This window comes from Perognathus longimembris, chromosome 23 (genome assembly GCF_023159225.1).
Source record: "Perognathus longimembris pacificus isolate PPM17 chromosome 23, ASM2315922v1, whole genome shotgun sequence".
NCBI lineage: Eukaryota > Metazoa > Chordata > Mammalia > Rodentia > Heteromyidae > Perognathus > Perognathus longimembris.
Window position 1 is genome coordinate 30,747,582 of NC_063183.1, and position 12,647 is coordinate 30,760,228.

General features: G+C 50.5%; 1 protein-coding gene across 2 annotated transcripts in view; it reads left to right on the forward strand.

The window, feature by feature from the left end:
* Frmd5 (FERM domain containing 5) overlaps nt 1–12,647 on the forward strand; it is a 223,501-nt gene that overhangs the window by 188,949 nt on the left and 21,905 nt on the right. For both annotated transcript variants that reach the window (XM_048332283.1, XM_048332284.1), the window contains 3 exons: nt 2,735–2,839; nt 6,685–6,727; nt 6,944–7,022. In XM_048332283.1, coding sequence (XP_048188240.1) covers nt 2,735–2,839; nt 6,685–6,727; nt 6,944–7,022 — 227 coding nt within the window. The remainder of the gene's footprint in view (nt 1–2,734; nt 2,840–6,684; nt 6,728–6,943; nt 7,023–12,647) is intronic.

Here is a 12,647-nt window from a genome sequence, read left to right on the forward strand (position 1 = left end):
GTAAGTGCAGCCCATAAGAATGAGTCTTCTGTGGTTGTGTTTTATCTTGAACTAGAAGTCCTCCTGGTTTCCATAACAGAAGTATGTTTTCCCCGTGGCTGTGTCTATCCCAGGTTCCTGCTAGTGATTGCCCAGTGTTTGGAAGAGAGTTTCCTCAGACATTAATATTCAAGACTAGCTTGGTCACAATGTAGCAGCCAGCTTGGTCCAAATAAAACTTGTAAGGAAAAACTCAGCACCACATGCAACTGTCTTGTGCTATCCCATTCCAGTTACCCTAAGAAAGATAATAGTTTAGGGCATGCTATGTAAAACAGTTGAACATACTTCCTATAGTCCCAGAGAAACAGAAGTACCAGAATCAGCTCTCCTCACTCTCTTGTGGCACGATTAGGGAAGTGGTCCCACTCAGAAAGATGATTACCAATGAAGCTCTTTGAAAGACCTGGGGTGTAACCCATCACCCAGAAGTCCCAGTGTGACTCCTGCCTAGGCTGTGTCTTGAGAGAGTAGCTCGTCTTGGGTGGGAGACCAAAGAGTGTGGAAGGGGGCTGTTGCTTTGGGAGTATGTTGTCAGAGGGAATCGGAGGCCAGCAGAAGAGGAGGCGGGGGAGGAAGTACCACATATTGCTGCCTCTTCTGGGTAAGCTATTCACTACTCGTCCTTCACGATAAGCTTCTTACGGTATTTGCTGAAGGAGTTAGTATCCTGCCCTAGTTCTCCTTCCATCCAGTAGAGTGCCTACGGAAGAGGTAAGGTGTAACCTCTCATGATCTTACACATATGTGTCTGAGTGTTAGAGTAGGTCAGGCCATTCTGTCATCATCCGTGGCTTTGGGCCTTGGCATCAGTGAGATGTTTAGAACTTGTAAGACAGCCTGAAGTTGGGTACAAAGTTAGATGTGGACTGCCTGGAGATGGTCATCTGGGCTGAGCTATAGAGACAACTGGGGACAGATCCAGAGGTAGATGCTTTGCACAGAGATCTCCGCAAGCCTTCTACTCCCGCAGCATACCCTGGCTACCCAGCCAGGCTCTGAAGTGGAACTGATGGGCTATGAAGAGTCTGGAGTCTTTAACATTTTCATTTTAACAAACCTTCTTGCATTCAGTAAGTATTGAGAGCCTACCTGCCTTGTACCAAGCCCTGTTCTAAACTGTAGAGGAAAGGCTCCTGCTCTCACAAGTAACAGTCTTAAGTTGTTTAATAAACAACTCAACAAGGTAAGTTTAGTGACTGACACAAAAGGGATGCAATGGAAAGTTCCAGGGAAGGGCCAGATGGTAGGGGAAGGATCTCTGCCGAAGGCATTTGAGCCAAGACTTAAGGATAGAAAGGCTGAGATTAGCGACGACAGGAAGAGCATCCCAGGCTGAGGGAACACAGCATCATGGGAAAGGCAAATAAAAAAAGCCTTGGCATGCGGGAGAACAGCAAAGCTATGGCCAGAGTGAAGGTGGGAGAATGATTGGAGGCGCTCAGAGAGAAGGCGGGACAGCTGCGAGGGCGTCCCCCAGCCATGAGCAGTCAGGACTTGGCGCTGAGAGCAGAGGGAAGACGCTAACTTTGTTAAAGCAGGAGTACCGAGTGACATTCAGGCTCGCTGCCATCTTGTTTGTAATAGGTTAAAAACTGATGATGTCAGCGTGAACCTGGGTGAATAACTTCCGGTTCGTTACAGGCATACACAGCAGTTACAACCTCTGAGCCATATCTGTACTGCTATAGAAAGATTTGCAAGATGTTCAATGGGAAAAAAATGTTAAACCCAGAAAAGAATCTAAAAGTGTGTCATAAATGGGGGCTAGAGGTGTACTCGGGTAGAACACGTGCCTGGCCCAAGCTGTGCAAAAGATGAGAAAGATGTGACTAATGTAGTTTTAAAAGAGAAGATGGAGGTGAGGGTTGTGCTGCAAGACTGTCTTCCCAGATGGAGATTGGGAGGACTGCAGTTCAAGGCCAGCCTGAACAAAAGAAAGCAAGACCCCATCTCAAGAACAGCAGCTAGGCATGGTGGCACATACCTCTTATCCCCAGCTACATGTAAGGTGTAGGTGGGGAGGAAGATTGAAATCCAGGCCGACCTCCCAATACTGCCAAAAACAAAGGACATGTCCGCGCATAGATGATTGCTGTACACAGAACGTCACAGAAAGGATACACAAGGAAATGGTAGCCAGTTGCTTCTAGGCAGAGGAGCTGGGATGTGGGGAGACCAGGGCGGAAGGGAGGCAGACTGTTCATAGTATTTCCTTCTATACCCTTGAATAATTGCTTACTGTGTGCCTGCATTGCTTACTCAGCAAAACAGACATGATATCTACAGTGGTGGTTGACTCTGGTTGTGGTGTGGAAGGAGCAGAAGCAGAAAGTCCATTCGAGAAGGCTCTGGCGACGGTCTGGTTGCGAACTGATGGCAGCTTGACCCATGGAGTTGGTCACGGGGATAAGGAAAAGGGAATGAGTTTGAGTCATGCAGGCAGAGCCTGCTGGCTTTGGTGGAACTCTGTGTATCCAATACTGACGTTGCCCATCCCTGCGAGTTTAGGAAAGGCTCGTGCAGCAGCGGTGGCACTGGGCTTCTTCTGGGTACTACAAACCTCAGAATTCTTACATAGCTGTGGACACGGTTATGTTACATTACCCACATGCAGCGCTTAGGAAATCTGAGTGATTTAACGGTTATCAGAAACAGTCACATTGAACACCACTCGTTTCTGCTTGCTTTGCAGAGAGATGCCAAAGGCCAGTACCTGTTTGACCTCCTTTGCCACCACCTGAACCTCCTTGAGAAAGACTATTTTGGAATCCGCTTTGTGGACCCGGATAAGCAGCGGGTAAGTCAAAACGCAAAGCCCGAGGGGAGCACAGGGTTCCTCAGTGAGCCTGAGGCCTTGACTTGTTACTCACAGAGAGAAGCCTCAGGTATCAGAGGCCAGGCAGATCCTGAATTTGGATGTCAGTGCTGAAAGTCATACACAGCCTTATACCCAGAAGGCACCTGAGTGAGAGCTGTAAAATGCTAGAAGCCTGGCGTTTTACACATGCCAAGATGGTGCCTTCAGGAGCTTCGATGACTTGTCTTTAAAAATGTAGTTGCAGCCCTTGCTCTACAAAGCTCCACCCCTTAATTCTGGACCCTAATAGGAGACCACATAGAGTGTTCCCCTCCCCACTACCAGGAAGCCAGGCGCCTTCCCTGCTGTGGGTGCCCACTAGAAAACGAACACAGTACGCTGGTTTCTACGGGTGGCGTTTGGTACAAGCTTTCTCACTTTATTTTTATTTTTTATTTATTATTATTATTATTTTTTTTTTTTTGGCCAGTCCTGGGGCTTGGACTCAGGGTCTGAGCACTGTCCCTGGCTTCTTTTTGCTCAAGGCTAGCACTCTGCCACTTGAGCCACAGCGCCACTTCTGGCCGTTTTCTAGATATGTGGTGCTGGAGAATCGAACCCAGGGCTTCATGTATACAAGGCGAGCTCTCTTGCCACTAGGCCCTATTCCCAGCCCCAAGCTTTCTCACTTTAAAAAGTAAGGCTAAGGGTTGGGAATAGGGCCTAGTGGCAAGAGTGCTTGCCTCGTCTATATGAAGCCCTGGGTTCGATTCCTCAGCACCACATAAACAGAAAAGGCTGGAGTGGTGCTGTGGCTCAAGAGGTAGAGCAATAGCCTTGAGCAAAAAGAAGCCAGGGACAGTGCTCAGGCCCTGGATTCAAGCCCCAGGACTGGCAAAAAAAAAAAAAAAAAAAAGAAAAGGCTAGTGACCCCGCCGAGATCTCTTCGGCTCTTGAGAGATAGTGGTGTTTGAACTAAAAAAGGGCAGAGTGTCTCCCGTTGGTTCTTTTCCAGTTAAGTCAGAATTTACTTGAGGAGAGTCAGCGTCTGTGACGTTTGTAATGGAGAAGGAGCAAGAAGGAGAGGAGGAGACTGTAAGGCAGGGAGATAAAGCGTTGGCAGTGTCTGCAGGGAGCACGCCAGGCTCTTCCAGCTGATGTCTGTCGAAGCCAAGAGCTTCACATATGTTATTTTATGTCGTCCTAAACTGATGATGAGTGTCCGTAATTGTAACGGGCATTCCTCAGATGCGTAGATAAAGTCCCAGGCAGGCCGAGTCATTTGCCCAGCCAAATAAATGGGAAAAGCTGCGTGGAGCTGTCTGGCTCCGGAGCTAAAAGTCTCCCCTGGTCTGCTCTGAAAGTAGTGTTGCTGTGCCCTTCCCCAAGGGAGGATCACGGAGAGTCAAGGCCTGAGAGAGAGTCGGAGGGAAAGGGACCCATGAGAAGACTTGTTCTAGATCCACTGAGTCATGGTCAAGATGGAGGATGGGAGCCCCTGTTTCCCTAGGGTGTAAAATAAGCCTCCCCTCCCCTCCCCCAGCTCCAGGATAGTCTGAAGCCAGCACTTCCATACACTCGCTGCCTCTGCTTGCGGGGGGGGGGGGGGGGGGGGTTCTGTGTCTGCCCTAAGGAGCTGCCCGCCCCCTCCCCCCACTGTTCCCAACCCTCTGCCCTCTCACCAACCCCCCCCCCCGCCCCGAGTCTCAAGACCATGCTGCTCCAGCAGAAGCCCTGCTCCCTGAACCTTCTTTCCCTCCCCCTGACCCTCTCTCCCCAAGGCCAGGTTATCAGGTTGCTGGTGATTCTGGGGCCCAGATTTCGCCAGGTGGATGCACAAGGGAACTGTGGCCACCACCCGTGTTCTTGGGACCCTCTCGAACATTTCTCTGCTGGACCCCTGAAGTCCCTGGCAGGCCGTCACTGCTTCTCACTCCCTTGCCAAGCCCTCCTCCAGCCTCCCTCTTTCCTTGAGCTCACTGCAGTCCAGGCACAGCCTGGGGACCCCGGTGGTTTCTATGCAATTTCACCGCTCGCCTTGGCTTCCCCGCGAAGCAGAGCTGCGGTGGGCCATGTAATGTGAGAAGGACCTCTTAACCACATTGAGTGGCTATAATGAGTTGCCAGCCTCGTGGGAACTCAGCTCAGAGGAAGCAGGAGAGCAGCATGTCAGCCCAGATTATCCATGTGGAGCTGATGGAAGAACTGGCTCTTAGTGGGTCCATTAGCTGCATGACCCACGGCCTGGCCCAGAAGGTGAGAGCTGGGAATCGAGGGAGGCCAGGATGCTGTCTGTGCGGCCTTGGCTGCTTGCCCGCCTCAGGGAAGATACTGCCAAAGCTTCACACTGACTGGAAGTAGCCAGGGAAGAGGGAATGTGGACCCAGGTCCCTTTGTCCGGTCGACAGCAGCACGTTGACCAAGCACTACAGACGAGTGAGAACTTTCCTGTCCTTGTGGAGCTCTCATCTAGTGGCTTTAAGTTGCTTCCGGGCAAGCAATAATAACCCCAAATAATAGCAATTGTAGCTCACTGTAACTTGGCGAACGTGCCTGCTTATTAGCACGCCAGGAGACAGACAATAACGGAAGTGATCCATTTCCCACGGAGATGCGAGAAGCAGATCGAGGATGGCCTCACCTGCTTTCTCGTCCCAAAACTTAAGTACCATTTAAGGGCTGGGAGCATGACTCAAGTGGTAGAGCACTTGCTTAGCAAGCACAAGGCCCTGAGTTCAAACTCCAGTACTGGGGAAGAAAATAACAAAAATACAGGCACTATGGAGAAAAACATACTGCTATTACGCCCTGCCTCTATAAAAATGCCAGGAGAACAGGATACTATCCCAGACATCGGTTATGACTCATTATCTTTCCTTTTGGAGGTGCTGGGGTTTGAACTCAGGTCCCTGTGCCTGCTAGGTAAACATTCTACCACCTGTCCCATTCCTCTTGTGCCAATTAAAGTTAATTATCTTATGAAACTAAGCCTTGAGCCATCCTTGCATGCCAATGAGTCCTGATTATCTTTTCTTTTCTTTCTTTCTTTTTTTTTTTTTTTTGTCATGGGGCTTGAACTCAGGGCCTGGGTACTATCCTTGAGCCCTTTTTGCTCAAGGCTAGCACTCTACTACTTGAGCCACAGCGCCACTTCTGGCTTCTTGTGTATATGTGGCACCAAGGAATCAAACCCAGCGCGTCGTGCATGCTAGGCAAGCACTCTACCGCTAGGCAAGCACTCTACCCCTAGGCCAAACTCCTGGCCATCCTTTTGTCGCTACTTTCTTTAATTGGTACCAATGGCCTCCATCCCACTCTTGCCGATTATATGTACATATATACCATTATATATTCTATAGATTATATATTTATATGTAACCTATTATATAATATGTCCTACATATACATATGTGCAGATAACACAAACTACAGGTTAAGCATACTTAATGTACACTACACAGTTGTAATAGATTCAGGTATAGTATACATACTCAGTATCTCCCTATTCAAGCCAGGTGGGCCTTTGTCCCCACTGTACATCTGTGCAGCCATTTGTACCCACTGGCACACCAGAAACATGGCTCAGAACTTTGGCACCCTGCTTTAGGAGGCAGCCTTCCCAGGGAAGCCCAGAAATGGCATCTGAGGCTGGAACTATTCCCCCCTTCACAGCTGGTCCATGGGAGCTCATTTCAGAAAATCCTATCACCCTTCACTTTCCAAACCTGTATCTTACAAACTCGGGGCTGCTTCTATCCTAGGCGGCAATCTGTAGAGGGATCTAAACATGTTAGCCTTGACACCCCTTCTCATTAGGGTTCTCACGTCCCTGCGTTCTGTTTCAGCATTGGTTGGAGTTTACCAAGTCGGTGGTGAAGCAGCTGAGATGTGAGTATTCAGGAGCACACCCAAGCTCTGCCCTGGGGAGGGTGGGATGAAGCCTGGCAGAGGTAGCAAGTCTTGCTCTTGTAATTTTCCACTGTTCTCCGCATGAGGATTTTCCACGGGCGGTTCAGAGTCCTGCGCATGGGGGCGGGGGCTGGTCTCCGCATGACCATCTTCTGGGAGAGGGTTTCCCCTGATGGACAGCTCTTTTCTCTGCAGCTCAGCCTCCATTCACCATGTGCTTCCGTGTGAAATTTTACCCTGCAGACCCTGCTGCCCTGAAAGAAGAAATAACCAGGTGAGGCTGATCACTCGCCCTGCCGGCCACTGAGGCTGCGGGGAAGGATGAGGAAGGGGGGCTCGGGCCCCTCTCAGAATCTCTGGTTTAGAAACGCCTGGCATTTAGGCAAGGAACGCTTCCCAAATAGAACCTACTTCTGTATTCCATTTCCACGTGCTCTCTGCAGTGGAAGTAGACACACTTTTCCTCTTACCTGTGATGTGCCTTCTGTGGATATTTTTGGAGAAGACCATGATGATGCTTAGTTTGAGGGTTGAACATATACTCCAATGGCCTAATGCCTATGCCTGAGGGAATCTTCTGTGTGATACAGAGGCACTGGAAGATTTAAATCCAGTGGATAAACTCTGAGGTGATACCGGATCAGGCCTATGATAAATTCCTTAGGGTGGGGATCGTGCTGTGTGGCAGACAGCTGTGTGCATGAATCCAATCTCATCCAGCCCCGCTGGAGAATGAGAAAGAGCCTCTGTGCTCACATCCATCCCGCAGGAGAGAGCAGTGAATGAGGACTTCCAAGCCTCCCAAGGCTTTGGCTATCTGAGCCCAAATCACACTAAGCCTCACCTTAGGCATTTTAAAGTTCAGCAGGGTGGTGGTAGCTCACGCCTATCATCTTAGCTACTCTGGAGGCTGAGACCTGAGGATCACAGTCCAAAGACAGCCTGGGCAGAAAAGTCCATGTCCATGAGACCCATCTCTAATTAACCACCAAAAAGTCAAAAGTGGAGCTATGGCTCAAATATTTGGTAGAAGGCTAGAATTGAGGTTGGGGGTGGGGGAATAAAGCTCAGGAATAGTACCAGACTCTGTATTCAAGCCCCAGTATACACACACACACACACACACACACACACACACACACACACACACACAAAGATTTGGAGGTTTTTCTATAATGGGACCCTCTGGACATAAGAACGCCAGCAGTAGGCCATAGGTCAATAGGGAATGCCAGACTCCTAGAGCTGAGAGGCTGAGGAAGAGACCACCCAAGAGCACCACCGCCTGGGAAATGGCAGATAGGAACGGGGCCGCTGCTATCATATGGCTACGTGTCCTGCCAGGCCCTGAGGTCCACTTCGGGATCCGCAATTGCTTAGGAAGGAAAGGAAGAGGAAAGAACCCAAGAAAGGAAGGAAAGGAGAGAGGAAGGGAAGGGAGGAGGGAAATGGAACTGTTTTCACTTCCATTTTGAGTGAGGAGCATGTCACCAGGCAAAAAGAGCAGCATGTTATCTCAGAAGGGAAATCAGGGAATGAAAGGGAGGGGGGGTAAAAAAGCAAGAACACATGCAGAGAAAGCAAGGAAGGGTGGCGGCCAGGGAGGGAAAGGAGCCTCTTCTCAGGGGCCGGTGGGAATCTGATGGACTGAGACCAGGAAGGACACACGGCAGGTGGTATGCGCCCACCGGCTCTGACTTCCCGGGGAGGGCTGGATGTGGCTGGAATGAAATCTCATGCTGTCCTGGACAAGAAGTCTGCAGGCTCTGCTCATCTTCATGCAAATGAAGGTGGTCAGCACTTTAAAATCTGAAAACTAGACTCCTCACCTGCATGACTGGGTAATGTGTAGTTTCAGACGAGTAATGGAGACAAAACCACTATGTTTAGCAATTTGTGTGTGAGAGAGAGAGAGAGAGAGAGAGAGAGAGACTGGCACTTAAACTTGCTATCTGGTACTTGCTTTGGCTCATTGGCTGGTGCTCTACCATCTAAGCCACGTCTCCAACCCCATGTGTAGCAACTTACACTGAGAGACTTGTCAAGCCACCAGCCTGCCCCACGCATGCATAATTTCCAAAGCATTTGCCCTTGTTCTGGGCCCCTCCGTTCCTCTGCTGAAAGTGCCAGTGCTAGCGCAGACCCAGAAGTCTGTGCCCCGGGCCATATGTTAATACGTTCCTTTCCTTTTTGTTTTTGGTTAGCACTGGGGTTTGAACTCAAGGCCTCACAACTACGTTCTACTGTTCTACTGCTTGCGCCACATCTCCAGCCTTCTAGGCTCTTGTTAAAGCCTTCTAGGCGCTTCTAAAGTCTTGTTTTGTTCCTCTCCCTCCCCCAACCCCAAGACAGGCAGGACTGCGATCCTCCTGTTTATGTCCCCACCACAGCTGGGATGAGAAGCACATTGCCCTGGTGCCTAGGTTTTTCTCTTGGGGAGGGGTGGGGAGAGCGCTATCACGTTGTCTCACGAGCTCTTTTGCCCAAGCTGCACTAGAACTGCAGCCCTTCTATAATTAGCCTCCTGCACAGTCGGGATGGCGGGCACACGGCACCACGGTGCACTACCAGCCCTCTGCCTCGCCTGACCCCGCTTGCTAGAACTGCAAGGGCCTGACAGGACTCAGACCCGCGTCTTTCTAATGGTCATCTTTGCCTTTAGCAGCTCTTAATACGGTTTTTTTAAATGAAGTGTCACTATGGTATATACCCGCCCTCCTGTCCAAGAAACAGTGTAGAACGGAGGGCTCGGGTCCAATGTATGTTACTACTTGTCTGTAAGACCTGGACGTAAGCTATTTAACCTCTCTGAGCTTTGGAAACATCATGAGGGACAGCAATGCCTACTTCTTGGAACTATTGGGGGGGATGAACACTTCCACACACACACACACACACACCAGGAAACCTTCCCTTGAGCAAAGGCTCGGTGTGTTCATTTCTCTTGCCAGACTGATTACACGGTCCGTGGAAGTCCGGCATCGGGACCACGGCCAGCACACACATCCAGGACACTGGCGAGTGTACCGGCTCCTCTCCCATCCGCACGCATTCCTGCTAGCCACCTTGGACAACTTCCTCTTGAGCGTCTTTCCTCAGTGTGCAGCTCCCCAGTCGTAGGAACGGCAGGGTGCCTGGATCAGGTTCTAGCTTCTGTGTCTGAGGCACCAGAATCAGCTCCATTGTTGTCATTTCCATCCCTACTGATCTTAAGAGAGCGTGTACCTGCCCCGTCCCCACTCAGTACCCATCATTCATTCCTGGCTCGCAGTCCTTCCATCCCTTCTTGCTGCCAGACTAATTTAGCCGTCTGAGTGTTTTGTCTGTCCTGGCAATAGTGGTCCTCCGTCTCACTGCCAGTCCTGCAAAGCCAGGCAGGGAGAAGGGGACAAGCTAGGGAATACGGAACAGTGCTTCCATTTATCTCTTGGATTCTTCCCAGAGAATAAATTTAGTTCCCAAATCCTGATTAATTTCTTTTGTCTTTTTTTTTAAGTAATAAATAGATTTTCTTGTCTAGGCTAGAGACAGTAGAAAACGGGGGATTGGGCAGCAGGCTGAGCTTTTCAGAAGGGCTGCGTGTAAATGAACTCTTTGGGGTGATCAAGTGCCAGAAAGAAACGGAGTGCCAGTGGAGCCCCCACCTCACTGGAGGACGGCGCGTCTGACGGCAGCTGTGCGTGAGGTGGACTCCATGAAGGAGCGTGTGTATTAATGGGCAGAATCACTGGCTCATTTCATCCTTCAGTGAGCTTCGTTTGGGCCTAGCTTAGGCTAACACCCAGTGGTAAACTTGCTTCTGTAAAGGAGCAGATAGGATTTTAGGTTTCTAAGGCCATATGGTCCCCGTCTCTACTACTCGGTTCTGTCATTGTAGTGTGAAAGCAGTCGTAGACAATACATAAATGAAAGAGCAAAGCTGTGTTCCAATCAATTTTCATTTCACTGGAAAGTATGGCAGTGGGGCTCTGAAATCAGAAAGACCTGGGTTCCGTTCCCAGGTTGTTCTTCTAGCTCTGTGACAGGGCAAGCAGCGGTAGCTGTAAATACTCCTTTGTTAGACAGGAACAAACGTGGTTGTCACCTCGGCTGTGCGGAGGGAATAACATAGTGCTGGTGAAGCATTTGGTGCCACGGGGGAGCACAGGGCCTGCCCGCCGTAACCGTTCTTGCATTTGTTTTTTTTTTTTTTGTTTGGTCATTTATCATCTCTCCTCACCTGGAATGTAAGAGTAGGGATGCTCTTCTGTTCCCAGCACCTATGAAGTACCTGGAACACACAGTAAATATCAGAGAAGGATGGATGATAGATGGATGGATGAATGGATGGATGGATAGTCAGACAGACAGACCGACAGATGGGTGGGCTAGGCACAGGATACATAGGCTCATTAGGAGAAATTTAAGAGTAATACAAGTATGGCACTGGTGGCTCACACCTATAATCCTAGCTTTTCAGGAGGCTGAGATCTAGGGATTGCAGTTCAAAGCCAGCAATAGCAGTAAAGTCTACAAGACTCTTATTGTCAATCCCCCAAAAAACTGGAAATGGGGCTGCACCTCAAGTGACAGAGCACCAGCCTTGAGCAAAAAGGAGTGAGGAGAGGAGAGGAGAAGAAAGGAGACCCTGAGTACAAGCCCCAATACAGGCAGAAGAAAGGAAAGGTGGGAAAGAGGGGAAGGGAAGAGGAGGAAGGGGAGGGGAGGGGGGAAAGGGAAGGAAAGGAGGTAAGGGAGGGAGGGCCTCGGGCGGGAAGGAGGGAAAGAAGGGAAAACGAGAAAGGGAGGGAACCCAAATGTGCTGGAAGCCACTGAGGCAGAAAAGCGAGGTGACCGGCAAACAGCTCTCTCCCTTGCAGCTGGAGGAGGGTCCTCTTCTGAGCTTCTCTCTTGTCCTCTGTAGGCTGCTTTGATTCTTTAAGATGTGGACTTGCTCCTTCCTTCCTGCTTCTCCTCCGTTTACCGTGGCTTTGCTAATGACTGTCCTGTGTCCTTGCGCTGTCTCATCACCAGGGCAGCCTTGTGTCCGTTCTGGCAGCCATCCACGCAGCGCGAGGGGGCATGTCTCCCGGGCGCAGGGCCGGCAGAGGCTCCTGGAAGGCGCTTCCAAGCCCTGCGAGCCTGCCCTGCTGGGGGCGCTCCTGTCGGCCCCACCGAGAGTCACCGCCCAGATTGGTGTTCTCTGAAATCATGTGTCGTCTGGCGTGGCCGTCCATTGATCCCTTGATTCTGGACAGCGCAGCAGAGCAGCACAGGGGGGAGGCAGGGATCCGGGCCCGGGTCGTGAGCAGTGAGGAGTCAGGCTCAAAGGCTGGCTGGCATCGACGAGGCGGAGAAGGGCTTGCTCCCGCTCGTCACGCACCCCGTGGCATCTCGCCGTGGGAAGCAAGCAGGGTGAAGACAAGCTGCATTTGGTGGGTCCATCTTAATCATTCCTCTGCAGGATGTCTGTTTTCTTTTGGCTTTTCCCGGCCAATACTGGGGAAGAAGAGTGGGTTTGGTGGAAGGAAGGAGAAGAATTCGAGCGAAGGCCCACCGAAATGCTTACCTTGCCGCTGCCTGGAGGAGGATAATCCATCCCAGTGTGGCTTACCGGGGTGCATTTGACCGTGGAAAAATGCTGCTTTGGGGGTTTGAGGTTGTTGGTTTGTTTGGGTGCTGTCGCTTGATCCCAGAGCCTTGCCCATGCCAGGCAAGTGTTGTGTTACAAAGCTCCAGCCTCACTTCAGGGCAGTGCTTCTTACATTTGATACGTGTGTGTGTGTGTGTGTGTGTGTGTGTGTGTGTGTGTGTGTGTGTGTTGGTACTGGGGTTTGAACCCAGGGCCTTGAGCTTGTTAGACAAGAGCGGCTGCCTTAGCCACACTCCCAGCATAAACTCTCATCTCTGTACAGGTCCC